Below are 15,086 nucleotides of genomic sequence, written 5' to 3'. Positions count from 1 at the left end.
AGTGGACAGTTTGATTTCACAGAAGTGTGATTGACTTGGAGTTACATTGTGTTGTTTAAGTGTTCCGTTTATTTTTTTGAGCAGTGTATATCATAAGGATGTGGTACCGGAGATGTTAAACACTTCTCCAATCGTTGTTGAGATATGATATTCTGCACAGCATAAGGTGAGACGTAGGCCAATGTCATCGTCAACCAATCAAATCCTTTCGGTCGAGAGGACAGTTAAAGCAGCATGCTTCTGAGGAAGAGTTACGGAAGTAAGTAAACATCCGTATTAGACTGAAAATATATATAAGGTGATTAAACTGAAAACGTGTAAAGTAATTTTTTCAAACTTGAGGCTCTCCATTCTCATTTAACATATTCGCTGCTACTTCACTCTGCTACTTCACTCTGCTACTTCACTCAATCCAATTTTCAGTCTCCCTCCCTAACTGTTTTAAATTCACTGAGACTGACCAGAATATTCCCAGATATTACTTCAATTAGCTTGTTTGGGCTTTTTGTGTGTGTGTGTGTGGGGGGGGGGGGGGGGGGGGAGAAAACGGACCTTAAACGAAGTCAAACCGAAAGGTAATACCTGAACGTATCCAATAAGAATAGAGATGTTTGTGTTCCTATGCAAATCCTTTTGCTACGGTGTGCCTTACTGAACATGACCCAGTACTGAGTGCTATCGTGCTATCGTTATTCTGTCACGATGCCCTCTATCTGTGAGGGTGAATACGCCAGGCCTTTAGTGAGGTAATACAGAACAGGGTCACACAGGGGTACACCTTGCTGTTTGTGCAACACTACATGTGTTTATTAATAGCACTGCTTGCCACGTGGCCCCTGTGGTACGCGTAATGGAGATGGTGTGGCTATGGATCATTAGTACCGCGCCGAGGATCTAATGTAAGTTACCTTAGTCCCAACCCAAGGTCAGCTGTTATTGCTAAGTTACATTGATTTCCTGGTCAACCAATATGTTGCCAAGGGTCATTTCCAAGGGTCATTGTCATTTTGATTGTGCAAGTAGTGTGGAAAATGACATACAAATGGCAAAAGACTCGCATGAGAATTTCAAAAGGATTGCCATTAATGTGATACCGGCATATCTATCAGTTCCCGAAAGGACTGCAATCAACAAGATGTAACAGCTGACATCTGCTTCAGCTTCTTGTCAACAACCATGTTCCCTTTGCATGAGAAGGGACAGTGGTGTTTACAGGAGAGTAGGGATATTAGAAACACACACACAGAGAGAGAGAGAGAGAGAGAGAGAGAGAGAGAGAGAGAGAGAGAGAGAGAGAGAGAGAGAGAGAGAGAGAGAGAGAGAGAGAGAGAGAGAGAGAGAGAGAGAGAGAGAGAGAGAGAGAGAGAGAGAGAGAGAGGGGGGGGCAAAGCAAGGGGAAAATGTGAAAGAGACAAAGAGAGAGGCACAGAGTGTGTGCTTTTGGTGGTGGGGTTGGGGGCGCAGTGACACAGGAATCCTGGGGATGAGGTTACACACATGCCCAGAGTGATTAGAAGGGTTTGGTGTGCTCTGCTTGTGTGAACTGTGACTTTGACCTCCCGCTCTCCCTCTGACATCGTCCCCTGCTATTTATTCTACTACAGGCAACAATAATAGGAGATGAGCTCAATGCCTGATTGGCCGAGAGGATGTGTGAAACCAGGAACACCCAGTGGGACAAGCCACAGCTGCAGTGCCCACCCTAACCCCTACTGTACCTCTCTCACGGCGCGAAAGACTATACAGAGGTGACTGGATTGAATTTGCTGCTATAATTACAGTTATTACAGTGGTTATCCTATTACATATGTATAAGGTGGCCCCGTTGTATACGCTGCTTGCGGTACAGTTAGTCCAGTGGTTATCAAATTATATTCACTAATATTATAGTCTGTACCCAGCTAATCCAATTATGTATATAACAGCTGTCAGTCATAATGCTGCTGGATCAAAGTACATTGGATGGAATCCATGGGTCTCAGAGTAACAACCTCTGGAAGTGGCTGCATTCCAGAAAGCACATGGTGGGCCATTATTATAGTGAGGATAAATCCCACACAAAGTATCTCTTGAAGAACACTTGTTTGAATTAAGACAGCAAGTGTTCGATTAAAGTGTTTGCCAAATCAGAAGGCGAAAGGGCAATGGATAATATCCCTCTACATAACTTACCTCAGAATGACCACAAGGATACATTAAGGCTACATTTCATCCATATTCTCCATTTAAATGCCCAGAAATTTGATAAAAATACTCCTAACTCCCATATGTCATGTACTATAAATTCACCACCCTGGTCTGTATGTACTTGTTTGGGCAAGCCGTATAGCCAGCAGTAAACACCTTTGGTACTGACCAGGCAGGATTGGCCTCAGTCCAAAAGGGCCTCTGGTGGGGGAGATGCCCCTGACGATGCAGTCGAACAGAAAGCTGATCTGCTCTCCCTCCATGGACGATAGGAAGAAGACGCCAGCCCCTGTAGGAAACACACATAGTCCGCCGGCTTAATGTCACATTTCGCTCTTTAGATAGAATGTTTTACCACACCCCTCTGGGTCAATTATAACTGGATGGAAGTAGTGTACAGAGATACATCTTTGTACTGGCCAGTTGGCACACAAGCGCACTAATAGCTAGCACCCACTCATTTTGTTTGCAGACTGAATGGACATCACCTTGGATTGTCATCCATCTGGTAATTGACATCCATTTCAACTGAGCCTGATACTGAAATAAGAGCAGCATTGAACTTCTTTAGATATTAAAAAAATGCTGAGGTGAATTAAATGATGTTAACCCACTACATTCCAGAATACAGATATATGATCTTAATTTGAGCCAGTTTGCTGCAGCAGGAAAATATTCATGCAACAATTTCAAAGATTTTACTGAGTTACAGTTCATACAGGGAAATCAGTCAATTGAAATAAATTCATTAGGCCCTAATCTATAGATTTCACATGACTGGGAATACAGATGAGCATCTGTTGGTCACAGATACTTTTAAAAAACAAGGTAAGGCCAGTGATCAGAAAACCAGTCAGTATCTGGTAACCACCATTTGCCTCATGCAGCGTGACACATCCCTTTTGCATAGAGTTGATCAGGCTATTGATTGTGACCTGTGGATTGTTGTCACACTACTCTTCAAAGGCTATGCGAAGTTGGTGGATTTTGGCAGGAACTGGAACATGCTGTCATTATCGTCAATTTAGAGCATCCTAAACATGCTCAATGGGTGGCATGTCTGCGAAGTATGCAGGCCATGGAAGAACTGGGACATTTTCAGCTTCCAGCAATTGTGTACAGATCCTTGCGACATGGGGCTGTGCATTATCATGCTGAAATATGAGGTCATGGCACTGGATGAATGGCAAGACAATGGGCTTCAGGATCTCGTCACAGGATCTCTATGCATTCAAAATGACATTGCTTAAATTAAATTGTGTTCATGTTCAGACACTACTCTAGTTCGTGTATTCACTTTGTTTGTTCATATTAAACTCACCGACTGCACCTGCTTCATGACTCCCTGCGTCTTTGTCACACAATGTGTTGTGTGACAAAACTGCACATTTTAGAGTAACCTTTTATAGTACCCGGCACAAGGTACACTTGTGTGATGACCATGCTATTTAATCAGCTTCTTGATATGGCTTACCTGTCAGGTGGATGGATTATCTTGGCAAAGGAGAAATGCTCACGAACAGGGATTACGTCGACAACATTTGAGAGAAATAAGCTTTTTGTGTGAATGGAACATTTCTGGGATCTTTCATTTCAGGTCATGAAAAATGTAACCAACCCTTTACATGTTGTGTTTATATTTTTGTTCAGTGTAGTATGTGGATTAAAATTAATAGCCATTTTCTGTAGGTAAATCAAGTCTTTAGAAGCCTTTTCAAACCTTAAATACATGACAAATGTGCATTTCCTGCTGTGATCAAATTCAGATCCTACATCTGTATGCTAAATAACCTAGGCTAAATAAAGCCTCACACAACACGAATGAACGGTCAAAATTCTAAATCTCTCATATACAGCTCCGGTTACTCAAAATGTCAAATGAAAAGTATAAAGGTGGTAAAGGGTACAAGGGTGTGAGGGTTAATGGGTCAGGAACTCTCCTGCCCTCTTGCCATTCCCAAGCCCAAGACACACCAGGGGGTGTCACCAAGAGGGTCTTTCTGTCACCTGGTCGTCGTGAGACCACCCACCACAGAGCTACCCCCTGTCGCATGTTTTAGATGCCACCGACCCTAAGAAGGGGTCAGAGGTTAGCAGCTAAAACCACTCAGATGTTTACACTGAGGGGGACTCAAGACATATGTTTCAACTAGTGGCGGTCGGTGCCGTTTAAGATGAGGGAGGATGATCATTTTTTTAATGAGCATCGCCTTATTTCTATTACAGCATATTGGATGACTGTCATTCATATTCCATTCACCCAGCTCAATGTAACATCGATAGGTTTAGACTACTACATGATCCTCAAATTGTCCCTATACCCATCATGAAGTTGCTACAACCTATCCTATGAATGACAGTTTACAACATACTGTAAGTGCACAGATCGAGAGAAATTTGAAGGTGACAGACACTTACACATTCAATACTGCCTTGCACAATCTTGCCTGCGTTTAGCTGATCTAGGGTGTAATCAGTCCAGCAGTTGCAAACGAGAGTTTCTATTGAACAAATTCAGTTATGTTTATCTCCGTTTTGTTCCATTTGCTTACGTTTAACGGATGTTTTTCAACAGAATTGGAGGAATAAATACGTCCCTGATCACACACAAACACATTTCACTTTCATAGCAGCCAGCCAGATCGTTGTATAATTCCTTCTTGCATCTACGCCACAGTGTATAAAGGATTTTGGAGACAGGCGTAGGAATACACAATAGGGGTTTTTCATACACCCATAACAAACACATATACAAAAACACTGGGCTGTACCCAAACAAAAGGGTGAGGGTAAATGAGGGTAACACCACGGGACAATACCCGTAATACACAATATATATATATAGCATGCAGCATAACAGCTGCACCAACGCATAGGAACGCACAGCACCAGCGGACATAGGAACAATAACCGACAAAGACAGAGGGAACAGAGGGCACATATATAACATACTAATCAGGGGAAATGGGAACCAGGTGTGTATAATCAGACAAGACAGTCCGGGGTTGATGATAATGAATCCCATTCAGTGAAGCCTAGAAAGTCTGTGACGTAGACCTCCCGGAACTGGTGAACAGAATGAGCATCAGTACCGGGGGGGATACGTGACTCAGGAGGCTGGTGAGGGGAAGACGCTTCATAATAATGTCTGGAACAGAGCGAATGAAATTGCATCAAACACATAGAAACAATGTGTTTGATTTATTTCATAACATTCCACTGATAACGCTCCAGCCATTACTACGAGACAGTCCTCCCCAATTAAGATGCCACCAACCTCCTGTGATCGACACGGTCTCTTCCTCACACCTTTTCCCTTTGCTTGTGGACACACAGCTTAGATAGTTGTCACCATATTAGCTAACGTCAAGTCAATAACATAGCTACTATAACTAATGCCTTAGTAAATTCGCTACAATCATGCAGTACAGTGTACAGTTAGCAAGCAGTTTAGCAGTTACACCGGCGAGCCCCGGTGGCAATAAATTAATAAAGCCAAAAGCTTACCGTGACTTGGAAGAGTTCTAGAGTTGGATAACCATTGTCAGCTAGGTAACATATCATCCCTCTGTTTGAGCAGGGTGTTTGAGTAGGCTCAACTAGCTAGCTGGAAGTGGGTGGGAGCCTCCTAGGTTTTGTATTGAAGTCAATGTACCCAGAAGAGGATGGAAACTAGCTGTCCTCCGGCTAAACCACGGTGCTACCCTACAGAGTGCTGTTGAGCCTACTGAAGACCTCCATTGAAAACAGTGTGTTAAATTCAGTTATTTGGTGACGTGAATATATTTAGTATAGTGTTATCTAAAAAGGATAACTTTTGAAATGTTTCACTATTTAAATGTTTATGAAATTCACTGAGGGGGATGGTCCTCCCTTTCCTCCAATGAAGAGCCTCCACTGTTTACAACATCTCCTGTCTGCAGTAATCTGTTGTCAAATATCATCTGGTTCTGAATAAAATGGCCAATTCAAAATACTAGTTGACTTGAGTATCATTTACAGTATAAATGGGTTCAACAGATGCAATGTCTACTACTGCATCGATTTATTTCCGTACTTGAGTGAAAAGTCATCTGTCATTGAGTGGTGCTTTGAATGAATGAGTGGAATGAGTGGTGCTTTGAGGACAACTCAAGGCTCTGGCTGCAACAAAGACAACAAGCAACAGGTGAGATAACTAACTTCCTTAATAATGACATCATAAAAAGGTTTCAACAAAGCTACACAGCACACATCACACCATCCCCACCCCCACCCTAACGTGATGGACCTCTCCACTTCTACCTAATAATGTCTGAACCATAGTAGCAAACCAGGGAGCCGCCATTCGGTGCGGGGATAGGGTTTTAGACTGGCGTGTAAATAAGTTCTGCAGCGAAGGAATTGTCTGTAGAGCTCCGAGACAAGATTGTTTCGAGGCACAGATCTGGGGAAGGGTACAAAATAAATTCTGCGGCATTGAAGGTCCCCAAGAACACAGTCTCCATCATTCTTAAATGGAAGAAGTTTGGAACCACCAAGACTTCCTAGAGCTGGCCGCCCGGACAAACTGAGAAATCGGAAGAGAAGGGCCTTGGTCAGGGAGGTGACCAAGAAACCGTTGGTCACTCTGACAGAGCTCCATAATTCCTCTGTGGAGATGGGAGAACCTTCTAGAAGGACAACCATCTCTGCAGCACTCCACCAATCAGGCCTTCATGGTAGAGAGGTGAGACGTAAGCAAATCCTCAGTAAAAAGGCACATGACAGACAGTTTAGAGTTTGCCAAAAGGCACCTAAAAGACTCTCACATGAGAAACATGATTCTTTGGCCTGAATACCAAGCATCACGTCTGGAGGAAACCTGGCACCATCCCTACGGTGAAGCATGGTGGTGGCAGCATCATGCTGTGGTGATGTTTTTCAGCGGTAGGAACTGGGAGACTAGTCAGGAACGAGGGAAAGATGAACGGAGCAAAGTACAGAGAGATCCTTGATGAAAACCTGCTCCAGAGCGTTCAAGACCTCAGACTGAGGCGAAGATTCACTTTCCAACAGGACAAGTCTCTGAATGTCCTTGAGTGGCCCAGCCAGAGCCCAGACTTGAACCTGATTTAACATCTCTGGAGAGACCTGAAAATAGCTGTGCGGCGACGCTCCCCATCCAACCTGACAGAGCCTGAGAGGATCTGCAGAGAAGAATGGGAAAACTCCCCAAATACAGGTGTGCCAAGCTTGTAGCGTCATACCCAAGGAGACTCGAGACTGTAATCGCTGTCAAAGGGGCTTCAACAAAGTACTGAGTGAAGGGTCTGAATAATTATGTAAATGTCATATTTCCGGGATTGTTGTTTTTTTTGCAAAAATGTCTAAAAACCTGGTGTTGCTTTGTCATTGTGGAGTATTGTGTGTAGATTGTGTGTAGATAAAACAACAACATATATTTTAGAATAAGGCTGTAATGCAACAAAATGTGGAAAAAGTGATAGGGTCTGAATACTTTCTGAATGCACTGTAGATCCCATGTGCACACAAACACACGCACATTTTTCCCCATCTTTAAAAAAAGGGATGTGCTTTCCTTTTTTTACGACGCATGGATTGGAAAACTCTCCCCGATGTGACCTTCACGATATTAAGTTGTGCCTCTAGTGGAAGACTGAATGGAGCTAAATAAATCACGGTTCACATACTGGAGTCTCGTGTTTCCAGTGGATCGTGTGTATTAATATTGATTTCTTCAGCTATGTGGCGTACTTTGCGTGCCTGTCGGTGTCCACTCCAGGTGTTGACACGCGTCCATTCCCCCTCTAACGGTTTTGTGTTTATTCCAGGAAGTAAACTGCAAAATACCATACCGCAAATCACATACCCATGTTTCAGATATGTAAATGAACTTAAAGCGCTCTCTGACTTCTCAAGTATGACTTCTCATGGACTTTTTTATATTTACAGATGAAGTCTTGCTGGACCAAGGCTAACTGAGATTGGATTTCTATTCAAAGCCTGCAAGCTTAGTGAAACAAAATCGCCTATGACACCAAGTCCTTTATCTCATGTTGTTACCAAAGCAGATGCAATACACAATACTTCATATACACAACGATACATTTGTATGTTTCTGTCTCGCCAAACACCATTGAGCACATTTAATGTGAGTTGGCCCCAAGGAGAGCTACACTGGAGTCTGAAAAATGAAGAAACACCCAGCAACTCTGTTCATCCCTCTAGTCACTAGTCGTAGTTCCGACACTAATGTTCTCTGTCTGATTGATGCCAGCTCTTCCAACAGGGTAGAGGAATCTAAGAGTAAAAACCCATGGAAGTGTAATGATTTAATCCTCCGAAATGCCTAAACGTGTCTTTCATGCTCTCGATGAAAAAGTCCCGAAGAGCAGATCAATCATAGAAACATGTCAGTTAGACCAACTTGTGGTGTGATACAACAGGCTGAAAGAACAAGTCAACATACTCTGCATGTGAATGAGGTGTGAAACAAGGCAAATGTGTAGTTTGAATGCACTTCTGTAACTGTCCACTTTCCAGTCATTAAAATCCTCTCATCATCTTAGATCGATAAAATCAAGCCTTTTGTCCTTTCAAAGTAGGTCATCGGAAATAATAACAGTGTAACCTACAGAAAATGCCAGAGTGCCATTTGACTCCATCAACATTTTACTGTGGGGGGGGGGGATCATTCTCTCTTGCCACATACTGTTATGTACTGTGTTGGATTAGTATTCTTATGACTTCGCTCAAGCAGATGCATCCTCTTTCCTACCTCCATGGTACTTAATCAGATCACATAGACATAGATGTTTGTGCCAGTTCTTAGAAAACAGTCCAGGTCTAAACTTATTGGGTTTAGGTTCAAAGGATCCACATGCCCGAAGCCAAATGTCGAACTGGAAAGCACCAGTGACGATGCCATTCTTCTTTTTTCGTTAGGCAACAGAACAGCTCAATGGTTAATAGACGTAGCGCGACCACAACAGCAACATCAGTCAACTCACAGTAGCCGCAGCGTGTTCCCCCCTCAAAGACGAAGCCGTTTGGTACAGGTCCATATCTGCGTAGGTCCGGGAGGTTCCACTGACCGATGATAACAGGGGGGATGTCTCTGGCCAGAACCAGTAGGTTGTTACACAAGTGAAGGATTGCAGGCCCACTCTCCAACTTGGTGCCTGGTAAGATGCCAACGCTAAACCTATGGACTGGACAGAGAAGAGGAGAAGTTGAAAACCACTTAAACAAAAGACAATAAAAACAAATGAGGTCATTGACTTTATAAAAACGCATCCCATCATAGACTATGCCTCCCTCGGCTTTAATGGTAGGCAATAACTGTAGAGGGACAGAGAAAACTATTTAATTCCAAACATTATTGCTCCAGTATGGCTTTGATTTAATTGCACAATAAAAAGAAGGGGAAACAGTTGAGCGCATTGAGAGTGAGATCAGTAAGCTGAATTAAGAACAGAGTAGAGCTCAGATCCGAAACCCAAACGTAATCAATCAGAGCCTGTCACTAACAACAATGTAATGGACTCAATATTTCCGTTAATGAGCAACATAAGAGGAAAGACGGGCCTGGCCAGAGTAGGAACATGTGTTGTGTGTCTGTTTATCTATTTGTTTTAAGCGGTGTGTGTGTGTGTGTGTGTGCGTGCGCGTGCATGTGAATTGTAAGTGTTTGAGAAACAGGGATTGTGTATGTGCATAGGTTGGAGTTCCTCGATGCTAAACAGTAACTACATTAAAACACATGACTGATAGCAGTGAGTAAACTCTGATAGGTGAGAGATTGATGGCTTCGATGATGAAAAAATGTCGGCCAGTCCCGTCACATCAACGCTCAGTTTAAGAGATTCATGGGGTGACACAACTCACAACAAAAGCGCTGGCACACAGCAGACCTCAGCCATGGGCTGGCAGGTGACATTTCTACGTGCCTGGACACACTTCAGACCAGAGCACGACAATCAGTACACACTCACACACACAGTGGAACACATACACAGTGGAGTGGAACAGACACACATTGGCATACACATTGTACACACACACACACACACACAAATTGGCGTAAACTTTGGACACACAGACACACACAGCACAGGGCAGCTGTGATATGTTCGCCTGACCGTTCCAATTATACTCCACACAATATATGAATTACCTCTGTGATTTGTGACCTCTTTTACACTCATTTGTTCCACAACACAAATCAGTTGGACTCTGTGGAGTAATTGAGATTCCTACAAAATCTGACTTGCATTAATAAACATTCAAAACAACACCAGAACATCGAAAAGTCGAAGCAGATGTAAATGAATAGGTATTTCCAGGTGCTGACAGGGATATCATCAGACACAACCCGTTATAACCTTTGTTTCCACACTAAATCAGTTATGAAACTGACATCTAAAACACCTCACTATAACATTATTTGGTTTGATGCCCATGTTACATGAATCCATATTACACAACACATGGGTCACCCAGAAGAGCATGTAATTGGAGAACACTGTCAACAGGGACCTACGCATCAGACTACCTGCTGCCTATGCTGTAGCAGATATCGATGTGCCAGGTCAAGTTATACCAAGCTGATTGGACGCAGCGCCTCACAGAGTAATACATATTATCCACTACCTACCTGGTGGCATAACACTTTCTTAGCCCCAGGCTTTGTTTTGGCCCCATGTTGATTCAACCACGGAAACACAAAAGCCTAAGACTTTGGGCCAAAACCTTTTGGAAGTTAAAACTTCGAAGTGGAAAAGACCTATGGTTTTGCACACCTATTCATTTATTCTTTGGTTCTAAAAAAAAAAAGAAGGGAAAAAAATAAAAAAAGAAGGCGGATCTAGGTACAAAAACAAAACCCCAAATGAATTAACGCTCCCAAAAGGGATGTTTGGTTGTTAACAACTTCAGAAAAGAAAGTGTCCTACCTTCACCAAGACTGTAGCGGATGCGGATATCCCAGGCCAGCAGAGCCTCCTTGCCGTCGAAGCCCAGCACAGCAACCTGGCCCAGGCAGAGGATAGCCAGCGTGTAGTTTACCCCCTCATAGGAGAGACCTGTCTCCAGTCCACAGATATCCTCCAAGGTGATGCTGCCCTTCTCCCGGTGGCCGTGGGCTTTATCCGACTTGTCTTTGTAGACGAGAAGTACCAAACAGTCTAGGAAAATGGGGAGAAAAAAAGAGAACATAACAAAAACCTTACAATTGACAAAATACTGATGGTCTGTAACATACAGGTTCTGTTTTCTGGACACAGACGACAACTTAAAAGTATGTTCAAAGGAAACCTCCAATGAAAGTGCTTTTTAGTCCAGGACTAGTCTTAATCTGTGTCCAGGAACCTAGCTCACGGTCTAAAAACAGTCCTAGTTGTTGGTGAATGTTGAGGCTAGGTATTTTATTTATTTTATTTCACCTTTATTTAACCAGGTAGGCTAGTTGAGAACAAGTTCTCATTTGCAACTGCGACCTGGCCAATATTAAGCATAGCAGTGTGAACAGACAACACAGAGTTACACATGGAGTAAACAATTAACAAGTCAATAACACAGTAGAAAAAAAGAGAGTCTATATACATTGTGTGCAAAAGGCATGAGGAGGTAGGCGAATAATTACAATTTTGCAGATTAACACTGGAGTGATAAATGATCAGATGGTCATGTACAGGTAGAGATATTGGTGTGCAAAAGAGCAGAAAAGTAAATAAATAAAAACAGTATGGGGATGAGGTAGGTAAAATTGGGTGAGCCATTTACCGATAGACTATGTACAGCTGCAGCGATCAGTTAGCTGCTCAGATAGCAGATGTTTGAAATTGGTGAGGGAGATAAAAATTCTCCAACTTCAGTGATTTTTGCATTTCGTTCCAGTCACAGGCAGCAGAGAACTGGAACGAAAGGTGGCCAAATGACGTGTTGGCTTTAGGGATGATCAGTGAGATACGCCTGCTGGTAAACGTGCTACGGGTGGGTGTTGCCATCGTGACCAGTGAACTGAGATAAGGCGGAGCTTTACCTAGCATGGACTTGTAGATGACCTGGAGCCAGTGGGTCTGGCGACGAATATGTAGCGAGCGCCAGCCGACTAGAGCATACAGGTCGCAGTGGTGGGTGGTATAAGGTGCTTTAGTAACAAAACGGATGGCACTGTGATAAACTGCATCCAGTTTGCTGAGTAGAGTGTTGGAAGCTATTTTGTAGATGACATTGCCGAAGTCGAGGATCGGTAGGATAGTCAATTTTACCATGGTAAGTTTGGCGGCGTGAGTGAAGGAGGCTTTGTTGCGGAATAGAAAGCCGACTCTAGATTTGATTTTAGATTGGAGATGTTTGATATGAGTCTGGAAGGAGAGTTTACAGTCTAGCCAGACACCTAAGTACTTATAGATGTCCACATATTCTAGGTCGGAACCATCCAGGGTGGTGATGCTAGTCGGGCGTGCGGGTGCAGGCAGTGAACAGTTGAAAAGCATGTATGACAGGAACTTAAATACAACCAGAAAAGTGTGTTATAAATTGAGTTACCATAGTACTGAGAAACTTTCCGGGGAATAGGGTGAAGTGAGAATCAATTTGAGCTTTTAAAAAACAGGTATTCCTTGAACAGTTAGGCAAAAAAGTTAAACGTGTATTGTATTGTATCGTAACACATCGTCCTATACTGTATTATATTGCACTGTACTAAATTGAAGTGTAGTGTACTGTACTGACTGTTCGGATGTGAGAGGACGAGATGGGGAGGGGAAAAAAAAGAGAGAGAAAAGTAACATTAGATGTCAGTTCTTCAGTGGATCCCTGCTGTCTAGGGAAGAAATTTGGCTGAAATAAATGGTCCAAAAGATCAAAAGGACTCTGACTTCACTATAAAATCCTGGAATGCTACACTCAACACAATAACTCCATAAGCAACATTTGCACTTTCAGCCAGCCTGTTGACAGCACCTGGCTCCTGTAAGACATGGCTAAATCCCATTATAGGCCTATGCCATTTAAAACATGCTGATTGTTCTCTAGTCCAGTCTCATCATCACTCAAGGCGATAAAACGATAACAGGCCTACTGTAAGTACCAGTACCCTTTGACACGGCATGAAAGTCAGAGGGTAGCCTACAGATATCTTGAATGCTTGGCATTTACTGTGGCTGTACAGGCACGGTGAAGATAGACAGTAGTCGGTGACGGAGGCCTCCTCGCACCTCTCTTTGGCACTTTCGAAGTACAATCACAGTGTCAACTGACAAAACAAGACCTTTTATTATCTCTGTCACATACACACTGGCGCCAAGCGCACGCACACACACACACACACACACACACACACACACACACACACACACACACACACACACACACACACACACACACACACACACACACACACACACACACACACACACACACACACACACACACACACACACACACACACACAGCTCACGCATGACTGTGGACAGCTGAGATAACAGGGACTTCAAAGGGACGAGGAATGGTTGCATCCAACCTCGGCCTAGTCCATTAAACACCTAGGGACGGTCAGAGCCCAGATAGGCAAAGAGAAGGAGGCTATAGTGTAACACAATATGGCTGCTCCATCTATTTCCACTGCGGTTGCATAATCAAAGTGCGGAAGAGCACGAAAGCCCATGTCTTTTTGAGTTACCCCACTTTAAAGCATGAAATGTCAGTCAATGGTGCAAAACAGTTGGCGCCCGCTGCCCTACAAGTCTTCAATGCGTGCAAATGATTTCCATTGGAGAATAGTAGGCTATTCATGTGGTATCCCAGAATCACAATAAGATGCACTGAAGAAAAGTCAACACTTCCCTAGAGTGCATTATCTGAACATATAATAAATAAACACAATAATTATAACATAGTAAGGGTAATCACTTCCAATCAGAAGACTATAGTTTAAATTCTTTATAATTAAAGACATTTTACTATAGGCCTACATTTTCTACATTGTATTTACAGCTTAATTGACTGATATTCATGGTTATAAACCAGTTATACCCTGAAGAAGGCACAGTGATTCCCGAAACGTTGGCGTTTTAACCAATTACTTGGGAGTTTATACATATGGATGTGCGACTCTGTTTTTATACACCAGTTATGAACACACGCTGCAGAAGCGTCTGTAAATGTAGCCTAGTAGCCTACCAGAACACATGAACTTTAATACATGGGCCACCGGGATAGCCTAAGTTCTGAATGAGCAACCTGAAATTCAAACCTATCTGATATCAGCACAGTGGCCTATGCATGAGAACATATTTCATTCCATGGCATGCAGTAATGAAACTTCGTTTCCAGTTGCTTTTCATTTGGGATGTTTAGTAAATGACAAGCATAAATTATTTATCAATTTACTAGGGTAGTAATAGACCACTGTAGAAAACTTCCGAATGAAATGGTTTTAAATTACCACATACATTTAACGAAGACAAACGTTGTAAAGCTGTGCGCTGTTATTCCAACAACGTGTATGGTATTACGCGCGTTGAAATGTCGAACAGAATGAGCGACGTACCTGCTACAGGCGATGGCTTGCGAAGTACGACCCACCTAGTCTTCCACTGAAAGAGATAAGCGTACAAAATAGACGCTAGCGTTAATATGCCGAATAACTTTGAAGCACATGGTAATTCAATTAATTATTTAGTTTTGTAAACACCTTTTTTCCATCTCTGAATTTGACATATCCTTCCACGACAACCGAATCCGTCATCTTCAGTCATGGTTCCAAACAGCTGCAGTGTCGCTGTCCCGTGCCCGAATGAGGGGTCACTTTCAAAATAGCTTTAGACTACTGGTGAGGGGCGCACACTCGTTTCGTGCACCCCCCTCTGGCACCAACACACAGAACCGCACACACCCAATTAAGACATTTT

General features: G+C 42.9%; 1 protein-coding gene across 2 annotated transcripts in view; it reads right to left on the bottom strand.

Annotated features, from left to right (window-relative positions):
• Positions 1–14,999, bottom strand: part of LOC124008877 (protein Dok-7-like) — a 48,228-nt gene extending 33,229 nt beyond the window's left edge. The window contains exons 1-5 of one of the 2 annotated variants that reach the window (XM_046320473.1): positions 14,870–14,999; positions 14,726–14,771; positions 11,124–11,354; positions 9,180–9,380; positions 2,357–2,476 (exon numbers count right to left, since the gene is read on the bottom strand). In XM_046320473.1, the coding sequence (XP_046176429.1) occupies positions 2,357–2,476; positions 9,180–9,380; positions 11,124–11,354; positions 14,726–14,771; positions 14,870–14,923 (652 nt within the window). In that variant the 5' untranslated portion in view covers positions 14,924–14,999. The remainder of the gene's footprint in view (positions 1–2,356; positions 2,477–9,179; positions 9,381–11,123; positions 11,355–14,725; positions 14,772–14,869) is intronic. The other variant, XM_046320474.1, reaches the window with a different exon arrangement.
• Positions 15,000–15,086: the final 87 nt, after the last annotated feature.

Source organism: Oncorhynchus gorbuscha, linkage group LG21 (assembly GCF_021184085.1).
Source record: "Oncorhynchus gorbuscha isolate QuinsamMale2020 ecotype Even-year linkage group LG21, OgorEven_v1.0, whole genome shotgun sequence".
Classification (NCBI taxonomy): Eukaryota; Metazoa; Chordata; class Actinopteri; order Salmoniformes; family Salmonidae; genus Oncorhynchus; species Oncorhynchus gorbuscha.
The sequence above is the reverse complement of the archived record's forward strand: the minus strand, read 5'-3'. Positions and strand labels throughout refer to the sequence as shown.